The sequence below is a fragment of the Prunus avium genome, chromosome 8, assembly GCF_965620075.1.
Source record: "Prunus avium chromosome 8, drPruAviu1.hap1.1, whole genome shotgun sequence".
NCBI lineage: Eukaryota > Viridiplantae > Streptophyta > Magnoliopsida > Rosales > Rosaceae > Prunus > Prunus avium.
In genome coordinates this window covers 38,530,202-38,553,846 of record NC_142291.1, presented here as the reverse complement: position 1 = coordinate 38,553,846, position 23,645 = coordinate 38,530,202, and the positions used below count along the sequence as shown (strand labels likewise).

General features: G+C 39.0%; 6 protein-coding genes across 8 annotated transcripts; 1 reads left to right on the top strand and 5 right to left on the bottom strand.

The window, feature by feature from the left end:
- Positions 1–223: 223 nt before the first annotated feature.
- On the bottom strand, positions 224–1,183 carry STN1 (Nucleic acid-binding, OB-fold-like protein). The gene has a single exon (XM_021966260.2). The coding sequence runs from the start codon at positions 930–932 to the stop codon at positions 432–434; it is 501 nt and encodes a 166-aa protein (XP_021821952.1). The 5' UTR covers positions 933–1,183; the 3' UTR covers positions 224–431.
- A 120-nt stretch (positions 1,184–1,303) lies between these two features.
- Positions 1,304–4,195, bottom strand: LOC110763470 (Protein kinase superfamily protein). 2 transcript variants are annotated; one of them, XM_021966257.2, is made up of 7 exons: positions 4,065–4,195; positions 2,923–3,009; positions 2,717–2,830; positions 2,337–2,621; positions 2,102–2,215; positions 1,723–1,795; positions 1,304–1,586 (listed from the first exon to the last, which is right to left on the bottom strand). In XM_021966257.2, exons 2-7 carry the CDS (start codon positions 2,983–2,985, stop codon positions 1,549–1,551), a joined length of 687 nt encoding a protein of 228 aa, XP_021821949.1. In that variant the 5' UTR covers positions 2,986–3,009; positions 4,065–4,195; the 3' UTR covers positions 1,304–1,548. The 2 variants fall into 2 exon arrangements, with proteins under 2 accessions (XP_021821949.1, XP_021821950.1); XM_021966258.2 differs by having other exon boundaries at positions 2,923–3,030; positions 4,065–4,169.
- Positions 4,196–4,281: 86 nt separating this feature from the next.
- On the top strand, positions 4,282–5,155 carry LOC110763471 (uncharacterized). Its single transcript, XM_021966259.2, has 2 exons — positions 4,282–4,540; positions 4,664–5,155. The coding sequence occupies exons 1-2, from the start codon at positions 4,408–4,410 to the stop codon at positions 5,077–5,079; spliced, it is 549 nt and encodes a 182-aa protein (XP_021821951.1). The 5' UTR covers positions 4,282–4,407; the 3' UTR covers positions 5,080–5,155.
- A 60-nt stretch (positions 5,156–5,215) lies between these two features.
- On the bottom strand, positions 5,216–8,579 carry HMT2 (homocysteine methyltransferase 2). The gene is made up of 7 exons (XM_021966256.2): positions 8,277–8,579; positions 7,599–7,655; positions 7,298–7,527; positions 6,861–6,990; positions 6,316–6,519; positions 5,886–5,957; positions 5,216–5,726 (listed from the first exon to the last, which is right to left on the bottom strand). Exons 1-7 carry the CDS (start codon positions 8,445–8,447, stop codon positions 5,565–5,567), a joined length of 1,026 nt encoding a protein of 341 aa, XP_021821948.2. The 5' UTR covers positions 8,448–8,579; the 3' UTR covers positions 5,216–5,564.
- A 3,919-nt stretch (positions 8,580–12,498) lies between these two features.
- LOC110763474 (serine/threonine-protein kinase 52) lies at positions 12,499–16,953 on the bottom strand. Its single transcript, XM_021966261.2, has 6 exons — positions 15,021–16,953; positions 14,353–14,474; positions 13,905–14,113; positions 13,633–13,807; positions 13,298–13,432; positions 12,499–13,059 (listed from the first exon to the last, which is right to left on the bottom strand). The coding sequence occupies exons 1-6, from the start codon at positions 15,328–15,330 to the stop codon at positions 12,853–12,855; spliced, it is 1,158 nt and encodes a 385-aa protein (XP_021821953.1). The 5' UTR covers positions 15,331–16,953; the 3' UTR covers positions 12,499–12,852.
- Positions 16,954–17,090: 137 nt separating this feature from the next.
- MCCA (methylcrotonyl-CoA carboxylase alpha chain) lies at positions 17,091–22,486 on the bottom strand. Of its 2 annotated transcripts, none has more exons than XM_021966254.2 (16): positions 22,029–22,486; positions 21,710–21,831; positions 21,393–21,540; positions 21,120–21,257; positions 20,870–20,965; positions 20,733–20,792; positions 20,376–20,468; positions 20,151–20,262; positions 19,641–19,745; positions 19,267–19,403; positions 18,827–19,061; positions 18,584–18,750; positions 18,344–18,460; positions 17,976–18,218; positions 17,787–17,882; positions 17,091–17,353 (listed from the first exon to the last, which is right to left on the bottom strand). In XM_021966254.2, the coding sequence occupies exons 1-16, from the start codon at positions 22,461–22,463 to the stop codon at positions 17,345–17,347; spliced, it is 2,313 nt and encodes a 770-aa protein (XP_021821946.2). In that variant the 5' UTR covers positions 22,464–22,486; the 3' UTR covers positions 17,091–17,344. The 2 variants fall into 2 exon arrangements, with proteins under 2 accessions (XP_021821946.2, XP_088101751.1); XM_088245625.1 differs by having other exon boundaries at positions 21,710–21,800; positions 22,029–22,169.
- Between the last annotated feature and the right edge of the window lie 1,159 nt (positions 22,487–23,645).

The window sequence follows — 23,645 nt, the reverse complement described above, 5'->3', positions numbered from 1 at the left end:
TCCCAAATGAATGTTAATTGCTTGGCCATAAATGTATGCATCGAACAGAACTTTGGATGGGCGAAAAAGGATGAATTATTTTATACGTTAGTGTAGATTTGGAGTCAACATCACTTCCAAATTTGTGATTAATTGTTTTCTGTGGTTGGTCATTCTTCAGAAACCAATGTATGGAAAAACCTCATCGCGTGAAAGATGAAAAATTATAAAAAACCAAGGACACTTCACTTGGGTTTTGAACTCAAACATAGAAAAACAGAGGAGGATGGAATAAAGAAGAAGAAGAAGAAGAAGAAGAAGAGAGAGGGATGTTATTGGTTAACAATATCCATAGCCACACAAAAAGCCACAAATTTCAAAACCCAACTTCAGACTTCATACAAATCAAAACAAAAAGCCCATTACATCAGGATTCAATTTGAATTCTATATTTATTTGCATGGAGGAACGACATTGTAAACTTTTCGCGCCAACTTCATGCAGTCCAACCAATGCAAAATCTCCACATTGGGGTCCCTCTCAACGACAACATCCGACGCAGTGATCTGCGTAACGCCTCTATAGCTTGTGATCTTCCCGCGCACCCTGGCAACCACTCCGAGCTTAATCTCCGCCGCGAAGTGCTGCGCCGTTTGGGCAATAAGTCGAACATCTGCCGGGTTACGGCGCGAAAAGTAGGGGGAAGAGAGCTGGTTGAGCCAGAGGATGCAGTTGACGCAGCCGGTGCCATCGTCGATAGTAAACCGGAGGAACTTGTTGGGTTTGAGGTCACGGGACGTGACGGTGCCGACAGTCTCAGCGCGGGAAAGGAGAGCGCCATTGCGAGAGAAGGAAACTGGGTCTGAGGAAGAGGAGGAGGATGAGGTTTGGGTGAGAGTGAGGAGGTCGAAGGCTAAGAGTTTTACATGGGTGTTGTGTAGCGAATGATCCATTTGTAACACTGTAACAGAGAAAATGAGAAATTGAGAAAAATGTGAAGTGGGATTAGAATTTGAATGTAAATTCTCAACTCAAAAGTTACACAGTGTTAGTTGGGGGAGGCAGAAAGCAAAGCATGACCGGGCTTTGTCTTATGCGCATAAGATATAAAGCGCGACCTTTTCTCAAATGATCAGAACTCCGGTTCCCCAGCTTTTCATTTTATATCAACGGCCACAATTCGAGTCTTTTATCATAAAAACAGAAATATTCCATGTTTTTTTAGGTCTTCTAGGATCAAAGACTGCCTAGGTTCCAGTATAAAGCAGTATCCAATTGATCATTGAGGTGTCTCAACTGAAAATATCATGAAAATGGAAAAAAAGAAAAAAAGAAAAAAAGCTTACTTAAATTTCAGCTGAATTCAATGTTGCAATACGTGTAACGGTGTAAGTAACAAGGAGATGCTCATTCGACTGGTAACCGGTTATACAATGCATTCTAACAAACATGCTCATATTGTGCATCTAAAAATTACACGAAGATATCAAATATATATTTGTTGCATCTGTCACCCGGCAAAGACTCTTGTTTTGCTTATCCTAATATGAATGATAGGTGAAGAAGCTCTCATCCAACCATGGTGCGCTTTCGGCCTCGTTGTCTCACTGTAAAAGTTGTGAACTATTAAGAAAACTAAAGAGGGGGGAAAACAAGAATAGAATGGAACTCTAAAGCCACACTCAGTTATCAGACTCAGGAAAAAAGAAAAAAATTAGACATAGCAGTAAGGCAAAATCGCACCTTGAGCTAACTTGTTTAATGTGGACGACCACTGCTTTGAGGACTTCCGATACGCAGCAAGTATCCGATCCATCTATACAAAGAATTAAGTGTGAGAATAAATTTGATTAATTCAATTTCCTGTTTGGAGATAGTTTAAAAGACAATTCATCATTTTTTTTTAAATTGATTGGAAAATATGTAAAATATATGCTAAGAACTTGCATTTTGTCAACTACTCTAAGAAGAAAGTCTCAGGAAAAGACAATTTGTTAGAACTCTGTTAAGTCATTTATGAATTATAATTTTTTTCATTCTCTTGAAAAAAAAATTACAAATTAATGAAAAGAAAGACATCTTTCCAAAAAGCAACAATTGAAAAAAGAAAGACTAGGCTTACCACATTCCCACATGAAGAATGCATTGAGAGCAAAGCTCGTTCCAAAACATACAAATCTACAGCTTTATCTTCTGGAAGGGTTGATGTAAAGCTCAGACCGAAATCAATAACAACCTTGGAGAAAAAAATTGTGAATTTGATGCAAATTAGTTAAAGCACTCTCACTTGACCAAAAAATAAAGTTAAAGCACTCCAGCATAAATTGGATGAACACAAGACAAAGTAAATAACTCACCAACTTGTTGGTAGCAGCTCTAATCAACATGTTAGATGTGGTCAGGTCGCCATGAATGAGACCACCATCATGCAGTTTTCCAATTGCATGACCAATCTGCATTGCAATATCATCCATGCGTTCTTCAACAACACCGCCATTGCGTAACCCAAATTCAAGAAATATATCTTTGACAGAAGGACCCTCCACATATTCAAATGTTAGGGTATGCAGCACAATGTCTACAGAGTAAAGCACTGGAGTATAGACACCAAGTCGTCTTGCTTTTGTCATGCACCTGGCCTCCTGCTCCAAAAGGTCAATTTAGGGAAAACTCAGACAATCAGACAATCAGATAGGGAAGTGCAAAAACTCTTGAAGAAGGAAAAGCAAAAACATACTGCATTGAGGCGCTTGAGTGTAAGCTTTGCATCCAAAGATGGGTGCCTGTATTTCTTTGAGAAGCGTTCCTTGACAATAGACCTCCTTCCCACAAAGCTAGACTCAAAAACTCTCTGAAAAAAGAGAAATTTTGAAACTTTTTAGCCCAATTTTATGCAATTTAACATAAACTGATGCATATACAACCCATTGTAGAGTGACTCACAGCTTCAGCTCCTTGCTTGATCAAAATAAGGGAGCCATCTACACCATCAGCCTTAGTTTCCATAACAAAGAACTGGGTTCAAATTGCCTGGACCGAAATTTCACGCAACTATGAAGGATTCAGCTAAACAGACATACCCCAAAATCTAACAAAAAAGATACAATTTTTACGTTCTGCATATTTTGGGAGTCCAATTTTCCTGTTACCAAATACCCTGTGCCCACCCTGTTCCCTCCTAGCTTTTTGACATGTGGCAAACCACTTAAGTCCAACTCCCACCATCCCACCCAGCCAACCCCCATCATCCGACTTAAGCCCTCTCCTATCAACTCAACCCTCTCACTGCTTACCGCCAGCCAACCCAGACGGACCACCCCACCTTCCACCCCAACCGCCCCCTCCCCCCCAAAACCACTGGTCTGGTCCAGGAGATAGATGCATTAGATTACATGATTTTTTTAATAATAATAATAATCCCATATTTCAGATGACCAGGGTTCTTACTCACTAAGCAGGAATTTTAAGCAACCCACTAAAGGAAAGGAAAAGAAAAGAAAAACCATCTCTTCCCCATTTTCTCAAACAATTTCTCATTTTTAATTTCCAGAAATAATTCTATAACACTCAGTTCAAGGCTGTCACTCTCAGAACACAATTACGAAAACAAAAACAAATACGTTTTCAGTGTTTCCCACATCTCTTTCAAATTTCAACAAACCACAAAATAGCGAATTTGGAAAACAATTTCCATCACTACACTACACAAACAAAATCCAATTCCTAAAACAAAAAATCAAAACTTCAGAAAGATAAAGATGAAAGAACTAGAAATGAATAAAACCTAGCAAGTCCCAGGGCTCGAAATTGAAATCTAATCCTCTATCTCCTGGACCAGACCAGTGGTTGGGGGCTGAGGGTGAAGGTGGGGTGGTTATCTGTTTGGGTTGGCTGGCGGTAACCAGGGGAAGGGTGGAGTTGGGCTAGAGAGAGGGAGAGAGGGAGAAAGAGAGAGAGAGAGCGGAGGGGCAGTGGTGGTGGGGGTTGGCTGGCGGAAACAGGAAAACTGGACTCATATTTTGGCTGCTCAAATTTATATCATGCTTTCAACAGCAAATGAAAACCAAACCAATAGCGCTACTTACAGAGCTGTTCGCCGCCACTGATTTGAAACACCTCTCTGCAATTCCGCGAATTTGGGAACCCTCCCTCGTTTTCCCACTCTTTGAACGAAGAAGAAGCCAACCTAAAACGACGCCGTGTCTTTTCAAGTTATATTGGGCGGGCTTGGGAATGATTAATGGGCCTGCGAACCGGAGGCCCATGATCCGGATAGGATGGATACAAATTTACGCACGATGCGATCTCTCTCTGGTTCTCTGTGCGAGTCTCTAAACCCCTTTTGGAATTTTGGGGTTTCCAATTTCCCAATTTTCCATAGCCCTAGAAACCCCAATTTGGAGGTAGCATACCCAATTCTTGCTCAGCATGAAGAGGACAATGCCATGGAGTGATGAGGATAGTGATTCATCCGATTCGCATTCAGAGTCTGAAGGCGACGACGGAGTTAGCAAGAGAAAAGCTGGGCAAGGCCAACCCTCCAAGAAAACAGCATCACAAGGTATGCTATGTTCAAAACCAATAGAAACATGCACGCATACGTATATATGTGTATATATATATGTTGGTTTTGTTATTGTTTATTGAATTTGTTTTAGCTGCCTGCACACTCTGTTTTATGCAGTGATATCTGGGAAGCGAAAGAGCAAAGTTGTGGACTTTGAGGCATTGAAGCAATATGGGTACAAAGGTGGGCCGTCTGTGCTGAGCGTGCCCCCACCAAAAGAGCCCGAGAAGGAGCCAAACTGGTCTTGGTCTACCGGTAGGGAGGACAATAAGGAGGGTGCAAATGGAGGAACCAAGAAGGGAACTGAAGGAGAAGAAGAATCTTATGAACAACGACAGAAGACGAGGGCTGCATTGGCCTCCGGGGAGCAGCTAGAACATGTGCTAACACGGAACGACAAGAAAAACCTGTCGTTTTCGCAGAAGGAGAAGAGGAAAAGAGAGCTTGGTCAGGCAAGCAGGGGAAAGAACTATGTTGAAGAAGAGAAGAGGTTGTTGAGGGAGAGTGGTGTTTACTCTGGTTTTGACACTTAACCTCTGCATGTTGTGTTAAATTGTAATATGAGAATTTCTCGGTTTCTTGGATCACAATCTCTTCCGTTTTGCTTAATTGTTGCTTCACCATTTGGCACATGCATCATTCTTATGCCTTTGGGCAATAGACAATAAACATTAACCATTGAGTGCATAATTGGAATGAAAGAGTTGCAATAAAATTGGCTTATAATGTACAAGGAGTCAGTGTTCAACAAATAACTGCTCTGATTAAGCACAAGCACAGTTGCATGCAAACAACTGAAACTCTTGGATCTGTCCATGCATGCATGCATCCATCGACAACTAAATAGCCAAAAGAACGTCGCAAGCGTCAAGTGGAATGACAAATTTGTTGACGGCACCTACCAGGTCTCCTTCCTCCATCACACACGGGAAGAGCCATTTACAGACTTGAGTACAAGCCTTTCTCATAGTCTTGCTCGATAGATGCTGGGTGCTCTCTCTCCGTGAAGTCAATGTGGTTACTGCTCCGGTGGAGTTGTTGACCTTTTGGGAAGGGTCCTGTATATGGCTCTGATAGTCTTTGGGGTTGTTCTGCAACAGCCTCCTACAAGGGAAGCCCCTACCTCGCACCATTTGTTTACATACGAGACAAAATCTTCATCTGAAACACCAGTATTTTGCTGCAACGGGAAAAAAGAAGTAAACAGAGTTAGCTATTGCTTGCAATAATTCCATCTTCTAGATGATAACAACATTTTGACGGACTTTTTGTATCGAAAACAAGATGCAATGTAATTTCCAATGCAGTGTTCATGCAGCCAAAGAAGTTTTTAACTTACCACCCACATCTTTCTATCAGCATCATAGCTTTCACCACTATTGGGGTACACAATTATCGGTTTTGTAGCCACCTGAAGGAATTATACATGAAAGTAAGTGTAGGAACTCCAAAAACAGTGGCATGTACAATTGTAAATTATTCAGGGAATCTTAGTCATTAGAAATGTATCGGAAATATAGCATATAAAAAGGAAAAGAATATGATCATTTGCTGACCTATCATTAAGCATTAGGAATTCAAAGAATCTTAGAAATTGGAACAGTAAATATAGTTTTAAAGTCACTGGAGGTCACATGATTGCTGCTCCAGCAGCTGGTCATCAAAAGTTGTCAGCCAGCCCAGTTGGAACAATTTATGGTTTGATCAAAATAACTTAACACTAAACCGAATTTATTGGAAACAAATAAAAATAGCCAAAATGGTTGTACCTTTGTAATTGATGTTAACAGTCCATGAATAAATCTAGGAGGAGTGCAGTTTATTCCAACTGCGACAACATTCTTGCATGATTCAGCAATTGAGGCACATTCAAGGAGAGAATCACCACTAACAACATTCACGCCATCTTTAGAGTTGAAAGAAAACCATGCAGGAAGTTCCATGTTTTCTTCTTCCAAAAGCTCAGCATAAGCCTGCATGAACACCACCAACCATGATTAACGCATAAAAAAATAAACACCAAGTTAAAGGTGCAAACCCAAATTATGTAGAGATATTTTGTGCTTGAAAAAAAAAAATTACTGCATGTCTCTTGAGTATTAACCCTGTTTTTCTAAATTTTCTATCTTTCACTTTCAGTCACAAATATCAGTGCTGACCATTAAAAAAAATTGGTCACCTAATTAAACAGTTCGAAGAATCAGTAAGCAAGTGTAGTAGAAAGCCAAGAATAACAAAGTGGCCTATCTTAAATTTCCTCTACCAACAAGGAGAAGAAGAAATTAAAAGTTATCTACAAGCTTGTGATCATTACCTGAGCTTCAAGCTTATTTGGAACCGTCTCAAACGCAAGTAGGTCAGGACCTGCTTCTGCTAGCACTTGGACCCTTCTCCGATGAAAATCTTTTAATGTTCCTAGTGTCATAGCCTCACCGTAATCTCCACTGTCAAAGGACAGACCCAAAAGCAAAGAAATAAGAAGGGCAATTGAACATTGAATTGTCAAGTTGAGACAAAAATTCCCTTAATGCAAATAACAGCAGACAAGACTGTCTAACTTCATCTTCTAAACCTAACTTCATCTTCTAAACCTTTCACGGGCATCAAAGGTGCAGTCTCCTAAAGGTAAAATCTTTATTCATGTTATTATGTCAACAATATAGTTAAATGACCTGCAATATGAGCTTCTGGAACCCAAGCCAACAGAAATAAAAGCTTATGCAATGAATTTGAAAAGCAGAACTGACTCACCTGTACTCAGACCCATCAGCCAAATAAGCACCGTAGCTCCCCACAGATGCTGCAACTAAGATTTTCCGATGCTTGAGAATTATACCATTTCCACCATCACCAGAAGAGCCTTCAGTACATCTGTCGTAATAGATATCACGTGCCTCACGGGCAATTTCAACACTTTTCCTAAGCAAGTCTTCACTCTCTTCTGTGGAAAAGCCTTTGGCCTCAAAACCTTGAATGGTGGCCTGAATGACAATCAATACTTCAGTTTACGCGAGAGAAAATGAGAGAGACATCATTTGGCAACTGGCCTTACCTGATAAGATGCTGTGATTATGATATCTGCACCAGCTTCAAGGTAATCAAGGTGAACCTGCTCCATTAAGCAATAAAACAAAGGGTTATTTTCAGAGAAAGACCAAAAAGAAGAGTAAAGAAATTATTACTTAAATCAATCTCCTTTCTTTTCTTTTTATACACATCGAAGTTGTAATTGGCTTATAGAAGTCATTATTCACTAGACAAAAATAATCAAATTAGAGCAAGAAGTTTTCTCATGTTAATCTTGGTCAGCACGAGATTCCCTCTGTTCCAGAAAAATCTGAAAATCTGACAACAGTGGTCCAAATTCATTAATGAAAACTCATAATCCATATTAAAATAGAATGCTATTATATTTGGAAAAAACTCAAACTCAACATCCCCGTCACTCAGGGGAGAGAGAGAGGCAGCGTGAGGAGGTTTTCTTTAAAGTCAGGAAAAAAAAGACCCGACCCGCCCAGGCCGCCTAGCGCCGCCCAGGCCGCCTAGAGCAGCCCAGGCCGCCTAGCGCCGCCTAGGCCGCCTAGAGCCGCCCAGGCCGCCTAGCCCCGCCTAGGCTGATTTTTCGAACACAAAGCCCATTTATGCATACGCCTACACTCATCAGACTACAAAACAAAGCCATTTCATTTCCGGTGCTGCATTTACAAGAGAGAGAGAGAGATGAGGGTACCGTTCGAATGAGGTGAGGGGAAGTGAGGAGGCATTTAGCGCTCCACAGGGGATCGTTGAGGTCAGCGCCGTGACGTTCGAGCTCGGTGGCAAGTCCACCATCAACCACCGCGACGCCCCCTGCCTGCTTGAGCAAGTCCCTCATCAACGACGACGTTTCGACGCTGCCCATTTCGTCGTCAAAGTCTCAGGAGGACACAGCCACTCTGCAATCTGTTTGCTCACTTTTTGTAATTGTGGATGAACTGCAAAAACCAACTCTAAAACCCACAACGCCTCGCCTCGCTGGCTCGCTGCTCTGGTTTTTCACTCTTTATAGCAATATTTAGTTACTGACAAAATATTCAACATAAATAACATTTTCGAAATTATCATGTCAACCCCTGAAAGTTTCAAATAATATAAAAAATGCCCCCATTTTACTCTTATTTCTTAGATCTTGTCCCTCATTCCTTTTTGTTGAGAAAGAGAATTCATTCATAAAAACAAAGACGTACACAGAACCACATGATACAGTGGCCTCGTTAAAACCTTCCTAGGACAACCTTATAAGACATATCCTAGGAAAACTAACACATAGACCTCTGACGAGAACCGCAATTGTAGACCAACACAGTAGACCCACATGAGAGAACCGCAGAACATCCCAACTGTCAAAAGAAGCCTTCTATGAGCAAAATTATAGTCATTTGACACCCACACAAATTGCAAGCCATACTATAGCAGAAACCAAGAGAGAACATGCAGGAGGAACACATAAACAACAGTAAAAGGACCCTTGAGAAGCACTCCACTTCAACTTAGAATCAGACAAAGAAATCCTCCTATGACCAAACATAGTTCTTTGGTCAGCGCAAAGTAGAGAAGAGCACCACATCACAACAACTACCACCAGCGTCGCTACTGCCGCCGCCATTAAAACATAGACAAAACATCAGCCATTAGGTATTACAACTCTCCAGAGGAGAGACACAATCCAGTGTCACCACATAAACAACAATAAAAGGACCATGAGAAGCACTCTACTTCAACTCGGAATCGGACAAAGAAAACCTCCTATGACCAAACATAGTTCTTTGGTCCGTGCAGAGTATAGAAGAGCACCACATCCCAACAACTACCACCAGCGTCACTGTTGCTGCTGCCGTTGAAACAGAGACAAAACATTAGTCACCAGGTATCACAACTCTCCTGATGAGAGACACAATCCAGCATCACTATTGTCACCCCGTCGAGACAAAGACAACACTAGCCACCTAGAACACTACAAAAACAATTAAACAAAACAAACAGACAAATAGACCTAGATCAGATCTAGACTATCTGGGGAGGGGAATAGGTGAAGAGGGGATAAGAGGAAGGGAAAAGATGGGAGAAAAAGAAGGGGAGATGAGGGGAGGAAGGGGAAGATGGGCGGAGGGGAGGAGGGGCAGTGGCCACCTCCCCCCTTAGCTTCCTTTCAGTTGGTTGTCGACAAAGAGAAAAGGGACCAGAGTACGGCTAGGGTTTTTGTGAAATAAAAGTGAGAGGTATTCATTTACATAAAAAACAAAAAAACAAAAAATTGGAGGGGAGGTCCCCTTAGCTTCCTTGTTGATTGATTTTCAAGCCCAATTCATTTCCAGAGCTCATCATGTAAATATTGGGGGAGGGGTGGTGGGGGGCTGATTATAAGAGCATGTCCACCGCAGCCCATTTTGCCAGGGCAACAGGCCCCCCCCAGCTCAAAATGGACCTCCAACGCAGGAAAATCAGCCCAGGCAAGCCCTGGGTCCCACCAGCCCGGGCAAGCCCAAGAGCAGATCTTGCCTGGGCTTCATCCTGAAGGCGGTGACGTCACGCTGACGTCAGCGAGCAAAAAAATAATCCAAAAAAATCGAAAAAAATTCTAAAAAATTATGGATGTTTTCCCTATAAATACACAACAATTTTATTCACTTTCCACACCAAATCCTCATACAAACTCTTCTCCTTCCAATATTTGTAAAATGCAATCATTTTTTTTTCTTACATTTGTAAGTTGTTTATATTTTCTTCCATATTTATTTTTTTCTTGCATAATCATTTTATTTCATGCATTTCTAAATTGTTCATATTTTGTTGCATATTCTTTTTTTTTTCTTGCCCTTGCCCTAGCCTTTTGCAAATGCAAACAAAGTTTAATTAAAAATAAACCTTATTTTATTCCAAACAACACACAAAACAAAGCATAATTCCAAACACACCACACACAAAATAAAACATAAGGTTATTCGCAGCAATGGTCCCTCAACTATACCCGTAGTTATAATTTTGGTCACTCAATTCAATTATTAGTTGTAGAGGTCACTCAAGTAGGTGTTGTGTTGCACCATTAGTCCTTCCGTCAAACTCTGTTAAATTTTCTATCAAAAGTGAGGGTAAATTCGGAAATTCATCCATAACCCTCCCCTTCATCCACAACCCTCCATTGTCGCAACCCAATCCTTGCTTCTCCTCCCTTGTACCAAAATCTCGGCAGAAAAAGGCTCCCTTCTCCTTCAAAAGATATATTTTATAGCGGTTGATGTAATACTCTAAGCTAAAGCTTGATTTGGAATCTTGGTTGGCATTTGCAGACCCAGTTACCAGTGTTTTTGCAACCCCAGTTACCAGTGTTTTTGCAACAACATCTCGTGACCATCCAATTCATCTTTGGGATGCTTCTTCTGGGCTGGTGCTGGCTCATTATTGCAAGTCTTCATTATGCAAAGAAAATTAGTATCTTCGTAAAGTTTACCCCTTGATATGTCATTGCAACATATACAATTCGACTATTCCTTGTTTAGATCACTCTGTTTCCTTGTATATGAAGTTCTGATATGTATTTGGGGATTCAATATTTGTGTATTTCATTAACACCATTTTCTTTGGCTTAAAATTGCAGCTACGTTGCACGTATCGTGCTTATGATGTCGTGGATGAAATCACAGCTGCCTTTTCAATTGCCTTTAATCCCACTGGAACGAAGTAAGCAAGATCATCTGCTTTTTTTCTTTCTTTCTTTTTTTTCCTTTTTCAAAGGTTATACAATTTAATCACATGTTTTGTGCTTCATTTTTGTATTATTACTTTCATGTTTGAGAGTAGAAATTTTGTGGAGATTTTGGTACAAGGGAGAAGAAGCAAGGATTGGGTTGCAACAATGGAGGGTTGTGGATGAAGGGGAGGGTTGTGGATGAATTTCCGAATTTACCCTCACTTTTGACAAAAAATTTAACAGAGTTTGACGGAATGACTAATGGTGCAACACAACACCTACTTGAGTGACCTCTGCAACTAATAATTGAATTCAGTAACCAAACTGTAACTACAGGTATAGTTGAGGGACCATTGCTGGGAATAACCCAAAACATAATTAAAAACAAAACATAATTCCAAACACACCACACACAAAACAAGGCATTAATCTTGACTTCATCCATTGTGATTGTGAGAGGTATGAGTTGAGGGTGTAGTTTTATAAAGGGATTTAGAAGATAAAGATGACACGTGGCGCAATTTTATAGGGTGAAAATCTTATCTGAAATCTGATATTATATATTTTTTTTAAATCTGAAAATCTTATCTGACAGGGGACACGTGGTGCAATTTTAGAGGGTGAAAATCTTATCTGAAATCTGAGATTATATCTGTAAAAAAAATATCTCAAAATCTTATCTGACATGGGACACGTGGCGCAATTTTAGAGGGTGAAAATTTTATCTAAAATTTGAGATTATAATTTTTTTTTAAATAAATATCCGAAAATTTTATTTGAAATAAGACACGTGGCAACCGAAAATCTCATCCGAAAATCTTTTCCGAAAAATTATGGACACGTGGCAACCAAAATTAATGGTTTAAAGTAAAATAAAAAAAAAGAAATAAAGTACAATGAATAGTTTTTGCCCTAGCCCTAGCCTTTTGGGGTGGAACCGAAAAAGGCAAGGATGCCACTGTTTACGTGAATAGTAGCAACCATTGCCTTGCCTTAGCCCTTTGGGGTGGACATGCTCTAAGTCCACTAGCAATAGTGAACTTTGGGATAAGCATTTTTATGGGCAATCAATCAAATCCAATAGCCAAAGAATATCCACCAAATTGCATATCCAAGATCCCTAAAGCCTCTACACAAATCAACTGGAAGGGTCCATTGGGATTTCTAGTGGAAACTTAGCTAGATATGCACTGTATTGTACAAGAAAAAAAAGTACAAAGAATAGTTGTGTGTTAACTAGAATTAAATATATATATATAAAATAAAAATACTGCCAGACCTTTTCTTTGGGTTGCAACTTACAACAAAGCATTAGGCAAAAGTGCAGTAAAAATTTGAATTCCAAACTAATTACATTGAAAATATCCAAGGCTCCACTCATTGGTACATGGAGTGGAGAAGCAAGAATGAGAGGGAATGAAACCACAAACAACAATATGGGTTTCAAAAATGCTGTTTGTGCATTATTCAGAGATGTGATCTGGTTATTCAACGACTGAACTGGTAACTGGTTTATGTTTTCCCTTAATTTGCACTGCACATTTATAAGACTACATAAAACATTAAAGGAAGAAAAACTTCAGGGGCCACGACGTTTGCCGAAGCAGAAACAGCCAGTAGCCTGGTCTTCAGGTATCATGCCACCTCCTTTGCTTGTGTCTATGGCATACAACAGCTTCACTACCTCTTCCATCTCAGGGCGTTTATCTGGGCTCACATCCCAACATTTTCGCATGACGCTAGCCAATGCAGTCGGGCAACATCTTGGGATTTCTGGTCGTAAGTTCTGCCATCCCAGTATTAGGAGTCATCAGCATATGGGGATAGTCATTAACTTAGAATATGATAAGACAGAAAAGGAAGCAACGGTATACATTACAAAGTTACAACCAACATTAGGTGATCAACATAGTTTAAAAACCCAATACAAACAAGTTTTGCTGCACTAAATCCACTACTTCAATACAAATGTGCAGTAAAATCTTGCAAAGAACCTAAAGCATTATGTGTAATGACAAACAAACCTGTCGCACTACTGCAGATGAGACATCAGCAAAACTTAGATTAGGATAAGGCATGTCGCAGCAATAGATTTCCCATAAGCAAATACCAAAACTGTAGACGTCGCATTTCCTGTTGTAAGGCTTGCCATCAAGGACCTACGGAAATCTTCATGTTAGAATTCTGATCCAGTTTGTAGGAAAGGCAAAACTATGGAATAAAAAAGAAAAGAAGAATGCTACTTGCTTCAGATCTTTAGCATGTAGCAGTCTTTGGATTGGTAACATAATTGTGTTTCATTTACCCAGAAACCACCTTTATAGAACCAGACTTGGTATGATGAATGAAAAGTGAGTACCTCTGGGGCCATGTACCCAAGGGTACCAGTCTCTCCGGTCATGTCCCTTGGGTTTTGAGCTTCTACTCGAGCAACGCCAAAATCAGCAATTTTCAAAGTTCTACGAGTATCTAGCAACATATTTTCTGTCTTGACATCACGGTGTACAATTTTCTTTGAGTGAAGATAACTCAAACTGAGAAAGCGGAACACAGAGAACATAATCCATTAGTTTAAAACCCAACAAAAACAAACAATTAAATCCAGCGCAACAACAAATGAACCTGACTCACCCTTTAGAGAGATCCAGAGCAAGTTGAATCACAACCTTAAAGGCAAGTTTCTTTCTTCTATTCCTGATCAAAAAGTTCTTTAGTGTCCCACCTGGAACATACTCAACAACAACGCAACAAGCTCTGGAAGGAGGAGAATTATGACTATCATTTGATGTGCTTTTAGTAGGGATTCTGAGATTGGAAGTTCCCATTGAAGCTCCGACAAACTGTCACAGTTACAATGAGTTGCAGTTTAAATAGAGAAATTTAAAACATATGAGAAAATAATTGAACATCATGTAAACCTGGTAAAGCACATTACATATTCTAAAAAGTTAAAACTGTTAGGACAACAAGGAGAAGACAAGATATCAACAAACTGCATCACATTTTTGTATCTGAAACTGAAAGAAATGGTGTTGAGTCTCATGCAACCAATATGACAATCAGCAGATATAACTTTTACCTTTGGAATATTTGGATGGTCAAGCTTATGCCAAACAGCAACTTCTTGCTGAAACGACGCCCGAAGAGCAGCAGTTTCAGCTGCTGTGGCAATACCATCCTCCCCCCAATCCAATATTTTCACTATAATATCAAGAATAGCAGGCCATGAGAACAATATGGATAAAATAATAAAAAACAGGATCACTATAAATAACACCACTTTCTTATATTTTATAAAGCTGATAAACGAGACATAAGACTTGCAATACACGAGCACACACATATGAAAAATCTTTGCTTTTTATCTATACTTATTCAAGCACACACATATATAGCTACTTTTCAGTAGTGAAGGTGTAACCCTTGAGTATAAAAACAATGAAAAATAGAAATTCAAGTCCAGCGTACTAACACTTCCTAATACGGATGGGTAAGACAACTCAAACAATATAATAATCCCTGGCATCTGTTATTAATAGTATACGAAACGGTTATAGATGATGGCCTATTGTGTACCAGCTCAAAATGTAAATTTCTTAATTCCATTTCATTGACAACCGACAAACTAAGTTTGAAAGTCTAAAACTGAAACATGGAGAATTAGGTATGCAACAAACCCTGTATGTCATTAAACGCAAAAAGAAAAAGATGGAAATCCAATTGAAGCCAGAAGAGAAAGCAAAGTACCTGCAACATCTTGGCCGTCATAGGCACCGCGGTAGACAGTACCATAAGTTCCATGAGCAATGACATGTCTTATATCCAATTTAGACAAATCAATCTCCCACTCTTCCATCTGCTTGTGTTCTTCACTCTCCCTTGCCCAGCCCCTGCTCAAGTGCTTCTCTAACTGGATATCCCAGCTCTTAAAATCAATCTTATCTGCTCGGAAAAACACTTCTTGCTCAATACCTCCCACAACCTTCCCCTTTGAGCCAAAGGCCGTCTCTTCGGCGCTAGACTTTTCAACTCCCTCAGTACCATTTCTTGAATCCATTTTTACGAAACTCTTAACTCTAGCTCAAGACTCAAAGTTCAAAATCACAAAACAGAGAAACAACCCACAATTTCAACAATACCCATGAATGAAAATCAACACAAAATTTGTTTGTGTTTATCAAAATCAAAACTTGAGCACAAGGGCCAATCTCAAAACTTCAGTCTTTCTTCCCAGTCCACACAATCACACCCACACTCAAAAATTGAACTTTGGGAAAGAAACTGAAAATATAACAGACGCCCCAAAAATCCTGGAGCTGAAAAATCACACCAAGTCAAGAAACAAATCAGAGAAAGCAAAAAAAAAAAAAAAGTAAGGGCAAAAATGAGTTGGGTATCAAAACGACTGATTCTGAAAAAAGGTTTGGTTTTTATGCGCAAAATTTAGTGGAAAACAAGAGTGAACCAATAGAGAGAAAGTGAATAGAATCGTAAAAAGAAAATCAAACAGAATATAAACAGGTTAAAACGAGACTTTCTCTGGAAATTTTCGCGCGGGTCTGTTGCCGTAAATTAATGGCTAAGAAGAATCCTCTTCCAAATGAAATAAAAATCCCAACTTATACGGCGTTTATTTACCTTCCCGTTTTAACGGATTTACCGGTATTTTATAATTGGAATACGTTCTTGAGATGGTCCGTCCAAATATACGACTCTCCCTCGAAACCACCAAACTAGCTTTTGTAATTTATTATCTCAATTTTAAAATTTAAATTTTATCTAGTAAATGTCAACCAAAACTTTAGGGGTGTGCATCAGATTAATTTTGAAAGATAAGCTAAACGGAAATTAAATAATCATGGCTCAATGCCAACCATTTTATCCATAAATGGAAACAAAACTTTTAAAATTCTATCATAACAATAAAAAATAATAATAATAAAACTAGTTGAATTTTCGTAGTCACCCATGACACAAATATTCTATATCAAATTCGTTGGTACCTAAAGTCCAAATTTTTGAAGCTAGTATATTCGGCGGACAACATATTCCTTCCAAAAAAATGCTCTTCAATTGTCGGGTTGTTCAAGTTTTTTTTTTTTTTTTTTTGGGGGGGGTCTAGGTGTTTCAGGTTTGGGTCATCTCAAGCGAAACACATGTAAATAAAATCAGCATTGACTAACAAAAAGAATCAAGCCTAGCACTTTGGTTTTCATTTCCTTACCTTCTGAAAAATTACAGAGTACTTGAGCCCCAAATTAAAAATGTTTCTTGACATTCAAGTTACATGACCAACATCATCCAACAACAAAGCTTCAATGTAACACACCGGAACTCCAAACCTTTTTCTCAAAATAGAAATTTTAAAAAATCGATTTAGATGGCTCTTAGCAGCTACTGAATGATCGCTTCCCTTTGCATCATTCGCATAATTAATCACTTAGGACCCCAAATCGTAGGGCCCTACGATGCTAGGGATTCCTTTCCTTAAAAAAAACATGGAACTATAGTATATTTGATCTACCATTGATGCCAAAATTTAGCTTGTCGGTTCTTTAGTGAACCTTATGGTAAGGGTGAAAAAAGTTCAATGGTTTGACTGGAATAATTTCAATCCTGTGCAACAATAATTAGCTGTAATTTGAGAACATATGATGATATACCTTCCAACAGAGAAACTCTGTCGGGACAGGTTTCATTTTTGGAAATTCGGCAGATGAATCTTATGCAATGCAACAGAAAACGTCAAATGCATCTTACCTTAATATCTGACTGACACTAATCTGGTACTATAGGCACATTGGCTGGAACATACAATAAAATAAAAAGAAACCCTTTTTCCCTTTGTTCTCCTTGTAAAATACCTGACATAATGTTTCTTTACAGCCTGAAGATGGTGAGATTTTATTATATGAAATGAGAATGACTATGTGTAAACAAGGCTATGAATTAGTTTCTTACAACAGAAATCTTGTCACCACTCCGATAACTCGCTCTGTTCAGGCACAACTTCAGAATGGGGCTGGCCCTTGTTAAAACGATTCAGAAACACTAGACTTAGTGATGAATTATCACTCCTCCTGCACAAGCATGTTATCTATTCAATTTAACCAAACATGAATATGTTGAGCACATTGAATCCAAGCAAAGCCACATTAAACCTTGCCCTGAAACTTCTGCATAGAGTATAGTTAAATGATGGTTTACTCTTAGAAATCTCTATACAAGGATCAGACACGAGTGGACCCTAGTATAATGTCCATGTGTAAATGACAGGCTGATGTGGTAGCTTTTAAACAGAAGTGCGACACACTTCAAACCATTGGGCTGTCCTCAATAAGAGGAGGATAAAAGAACCAGTTGGCATGTAATGTATGAGGACAAATGCCACACCATTTATGCAACCATGTTTTGATGATTATATGATACCAGCTTTTACGTTTGTACATGTAAATTCTATTTCAGTAAAGCTTCAATAACTCATATAATGGTATTACAATGCGAATTGCTGACCTTGATACTGAAGAGAATACCGCCATCAGAAACCTGCTGACCAGCTGCTAGATGAAGCCCACGGACATAGCCCGCTGATGGTGCCTTTACAACATGCTTCAAAAAGGAAAAATAAAAAAAGTTCATGTCAAATATTGCACAGGGAAAGAAAAGTTTGGATGCAAAATCCAAAACTAGCAGCAGTACAACCTCCATCTTCATTGCCTCTAAAACTAATATAGGTTGTCCTTCCTCCACCTTTGTCCCATCCTTCACCACAACCTTGACAACCAAACCAGCCATGGGCGCAGCAACAGTCCCCTGAGGGTATGATGATTTGTCAAATCGGGGTTTATGTTCCGTTTCATCTTCATCAGACAATTCAAGGCCGGTTTTCTGCCTGAAATGATGATGATGTGATCCATACCATATATCAATGTGCTTGGTCTGATCCTGTAGCCCAAATTGGAATCAACAAATTAACAGAAGTTTTTAAATAAAAAATTGAACCATATTCAATAATGCTGATTAATTATTCTATGTAGACCTCACAACTGCATGCAGATAAAGGGATTTACCTTGGAGTAAACAGCTAAGCTAACATCCATGTTTACACCATCAGCTTCGACTCTGAAGTCATGGTTGCCTATACAAGTTACTTTGACCTCCAAACCTGGGAAACTCTCTTCTTCTGTCTGCACAGACATATAGAAACCTTGCTGATGGAATGACTCAGTGGAACAAAACAAAGAAAACAACTTGCACATAAGATACTATATTTCCAAAGTTGCAAATATGGCCAATTAGCATAAGACTACCTCAATCAGATAGCTCCCATCTGGTTTATAAGTGGTTGAAAGTTTCAATGACTTTGAGCCACTGCTATCATATTCATTCTCCCACTCAAGTTCCACTGTATGCCTAGCACAATGATGGACTCTGAAAGGGGGAGAAGAATACCATATGGAGATTATGCTGTCGCCACCTGAATAGGGAGATATAAATATTATAAGGGCCTTTAAGAAATGGCATACATTTGAAGAATGGGACCTTCAATTTACCAGGAAGATTTTCTCTGAATAAAGAATTTTCCTTTTCAATGAGACACGCAGCTGCCAGTGTAGCACTAAATTTAGCAGCACCAAGCACTTTGTCCACTAACAGTGAATTACTAGGGTTGACAAACAGGTCATCTTTAAAGTGTTCAATAAAATGGGTTTCCACATCGCCATTTTGAAATGCCCGATGGTTAGCAAGTTTTAGAAGAAAATTGATGTTGGTTGGTAAACCTGCAACCTGTCTAAGAAAATTAGCATTGAAAAGGATCGAAAAGAAATTAAACTGCAGGATCAATATGAAATTGCAATTTGCCTTCCACATTTTTCTTAAAGCTGTTTAAATTTTGCTGCCTTGTGGGGGTCATATGAGATAGCATATGAGATTGAATGATTGGAAAATATGCTTTGATGTGCAGAGGATGCAACTCTAAAATTAGGTATACCTGAAACTTTGATAAGCAATCCTTCAGTTTTACCAATGCCGCAGCACGATTTTCTCCCCATACTACGAGTTTAGCAATCATAGGATCATAATGCATGCTAACAGTGTCTCCCTGTTCAACTCCAGTCTCAACTCGAACTGCTCAATGACAGATTTAACATAAGCAACCGACAGAAATAACCAAAGGACAAGAGATGATAATAAAAGCCTTGTTTAGCTGTGAAGTCCTTGGATAAAACAAGTGGTGCTTAAACAATATAACCCAACTAGAATGTTGGGGATGGATGCCCTTTTTTTCTTTTCTTTTCGGTTGACTGGGGATGAATTCTTTACTTTACTATGTATGAGTCATATGGCTATTGTAATGTGACTAACCTTGTGTTGAGACTGGAACATGATGATAGTGATGAAGGACTCCAGTTGCTGGAAGGAAACCTTTCGGTACATTTTCAGCATATATTCGGGCTTCGAAAGCATGACCTTTCATCACAATGAGTAACTATGAAATCCAGTCACTCAAGAAGTTTGTGGATTCAACATATAGAGTGAGTAAACTCATATTAGTTATAGGATTTTTCATATCCAAGTTATTATGAATATGAAGTATTCACTTTGTGTTATAAAGGAGCTTATCATTTACCTGATGAGATTCAAAAAATCTTGGCATCTTTTTTTATAATTTTAATAGCACATCCATTTTAAGGCAAACTTTTCATAGAACCACCCAGAATATGTTACTCAAATCTGAATAGATCAACCCAGCATTCAGCTTAAAACTAGTCAAGACTCATTTTAGAAGTGGAATTGAATTTGGAAGCAAAGATAAGCTTGGCGAAGACCTCTTTCTTTTCTTTTTTTTTTCTTTTCAAGAAAAAAGAATGTCACCTGATAATGGGACCTGTGACTGACTAATGGGAAGATGTTCTCCGCTTGCAACACGAATTTGCCACTCTACAAGATCTTGGCCAACAATCATTTCAGTCACAGGATGCTCAACCTGCATAAACATTAACTAACCTGTTAGATTCTGAAAAATTCAGACTGAAATACAATAGAACAGAATGGTTAAACCCTAAACCCTAAACCAATAGAACAGAATGGTTAAAGCACCTGAAGTCGGGTATTCATCTCCATGAAATAAAATTGGCCTGAGACTGTATCAACTATAAACTCCACAGTGCCAGCATTGTGATAACCAACTGCCTTTAATAATCAGACAGAGACTTCAAATCATAAGGATATAGAGAGATTTAAAATTACAGGTTAGCTCAATGTCAGTAACTTTTAGCTTTTGATGGGGGCAAAACCCTCTATGCATTGAAGTAGTGACCCATGATTAGATATAACATAGGTCAGCTAAGAATTATCCAACAAGAATGGTGATCAGTAAAAACTTCACCATCTTAACCCGATCAGGGGCCAATTGAAAATTAGGTACAAATTAGATAATTATTCAAAATACTTCACCTTGGCAGCAGATACAGCAGCTTGGCCCAAGTGAGTCCGGAAGTCATTCGACACATTTGGCTGCACCAATGGATTTCCATTACAACTCTACTAGAACAATGACAAATCTACACCGACAATACAGGAAATGATCATACAGCTGGAGCTTCTTCGATGATTTTCTGGTGTCTTCTCTGGACGCTGCAATCTCTCTCATACAAATGTAGAACCTTCCCATGTTTGTCCCCAAATATCTACAATACCAAACATGAGCTTAACTTTTTCAGGATATAGCATCTACTAGAATTACATCAATATAATGTTGATAACAAAATATCATATCAACTATGAAGTATTATGGGTTAGACACTAGTAAGAACTAGGAATTATAAGAACAAATAAGAGTACCTGGACTTCAATGTGCCTTGGCTGTGTAATATATTTCTCCAGCAATATCGTGCTTACGCCGAAAGAAGCAGCAGCCTCACGTTGTGCTCCCAGGAAAGATTCAACAAATTCATCTGGACTTTGAACAATCCGCATACCCTGGAAATATATCAACTATAAGAACATAGTGCGAAGAAATATCTAAACTATAAGAACATCTTGTGAAGAAAACAAAAATCTCTCAATTTTTAATCTGGTTGCTGATATCATTGAGGGAATCAAAGAAGAGGCAACCTTCCCTCCGCCTCCATGAGTTGGCTTTATTAAGATTGGGTAACCAATCTTGTCGGCTTCTAACTTCATTAGATCAATATCTTGGTCTTTACCATGATATCCAGGCACCAGAGGTACCCCTGCCGCACCCATTATTCTCTTTGAAGCACTGATAAACACATTTAGCATCAATAGGAATAAATAAAAAATCCTCAGTGGACAAGACATTTAAACCATGCACAAAAACAGGTACTAAAAGATCAAAAAGACAGAGAGCATATATTATTAGCTAATCAGTTGATACAATAGTACATCAGTAAGAAAGCAGTGAGTGGTACCTTTTATCACCCATGTCTCGGATGGCAGATGCTGGAGGTCCAATAAATGTAAGACCCTTATCTTCACAAAGTTGAGCAAACTCAGCACTCTCTGACAGAAAACCATAACCAGGATGTATAGCCTAATTATACAAAAACAAAGATATCCAATCCAATAAGCATGATTTCAAACTATCAAACAGTTTACCAATTCACCAATTCTCCAAACAGATAGCAAATTTGGCAAAACAAGTAAAAAGAAAAAAAAATATGCAAATGCAATGAGCTATTGAGCTATATTGAGCTATGTTCACTAGCATAAGCGGAAATTCTGACTGACCTGTGCACCAGTGCGAATGGCCGCGTCGATAATCGATGAGGCCTTGAGGTAGCTGAGCCGAGCCGGAGGCAGGCCGATATGCACAGCCTCGTCGGCCGATTTGACGTGAAGTGAATGCCTATCGGCGTCGCTGTAAACGGCGACGGTTTGAATCCCGAGCCTCTTGGCGGTCCTCATGATCCTGCAAGCAATTTCGCCTCTGTTTGCTATCAGAATCTTCTCTATCCTCTGCGGCTCAGAGGCAGAGAATGATCTCACTGTCAGTAACTGGAAATGGAAGGGTTTGTGGGAAAGCTTCCGGCGGAGGACGGTGGCCACGGACGCCATGGTTTTGAGCTCTGTGAGTGAGACGGAGAGTGGACTCGACCGTAGATGGTAAAATGTTTTCCTCTTGGTCATGTTATTATGTATTTGCGTGTAGGAAACTATATCCATAAATTTCTTTTTTTAATTTTTAATTTTTTGGATAATTCACTGCTATTTAAATATTATTGTTTTTGTCTTGTCATATGGCAACCCATAACGTTGATCTGATCTGATGTGGTGCTTACTTGGCACAATTATCCGTGTGATCTGATGACTGATACAATTCCATCTTGGGCCGCCTATTGCTGCGATTTTGGGCTACTATATATTGGTTTTCGATTGGGCTGCTTGCCATTAAGCCAACCAATATTTTATGATTGGACTTCTAGCCAACATCTCCAATTTATTCTTACTTAGAAAATAAGATTTCTTATTTGGTTTAATGTGTGTTTTTTTTATCTTTAACGACGAGAGGGAGAGGGACTCGAATTTAGGTGTAAGTGGGATTGCTCTCTATCTTTGCCAAGTGACCTAATCCATATCTGCATAATGCGTTATCTTTTAAATTCAACAATTGATGATTCATAAAATTTGAACTCAAAATCCCGTACATCAAAGTGTCATTTTATAAGTTTGTTTGATGGAACGTTAAAAAAACTAAAAATTTTCACTTGTTTAATGTAAAGTTAAAAGAGGGTGGGGGAGGAAATCTATATATCCTTATGTATACTTTATCTGTTTTATACAAATCTCTAAAATTATTAAAGCATTATTTTCAATAGTATATACTATATAGTGGGGTATATATATGGGCCATGTAGAAGATTAGTGGGTCATTTAAACTTTTTCGGTGTAATTGTATGTTGAACAAAATAACAAAGGTTTATGAAGAAATGACAAAATGCATGGACTGGCTTTTCTCCCCAAAGAGGCCAAAGTGGCCAAGAGGCAAAGGCAACAACCTAGCTAGCTATTATTATTTGTCACGTATCAAAGCTGTGGGTGTGATTAGGCCTGGGCACGGTTCGGGTCGGGTCAAAATTTGGCCGACCCGTGAGCCGAACCGATGGAGAGCTCGGTTCTCGGGTCGGGTCGAGTCTAGGGTGAAAGCCGAAATTGGGCCGAAGTAGAAATGGACCTCGGTTCTCGGGTCGGTTCTGAGTTCTGATCGGTTTGGGCTTGAGCTCAATTTCAACATTTTCAAAAGCCCAAATCTTATTTAATTCGCCAAAAAAAAGCACAAATCATTTTTTTTTAGCAAAACAAAGCCCAAATCAGATTTACTTTCATTAAGCCAAAACACATTTTTTT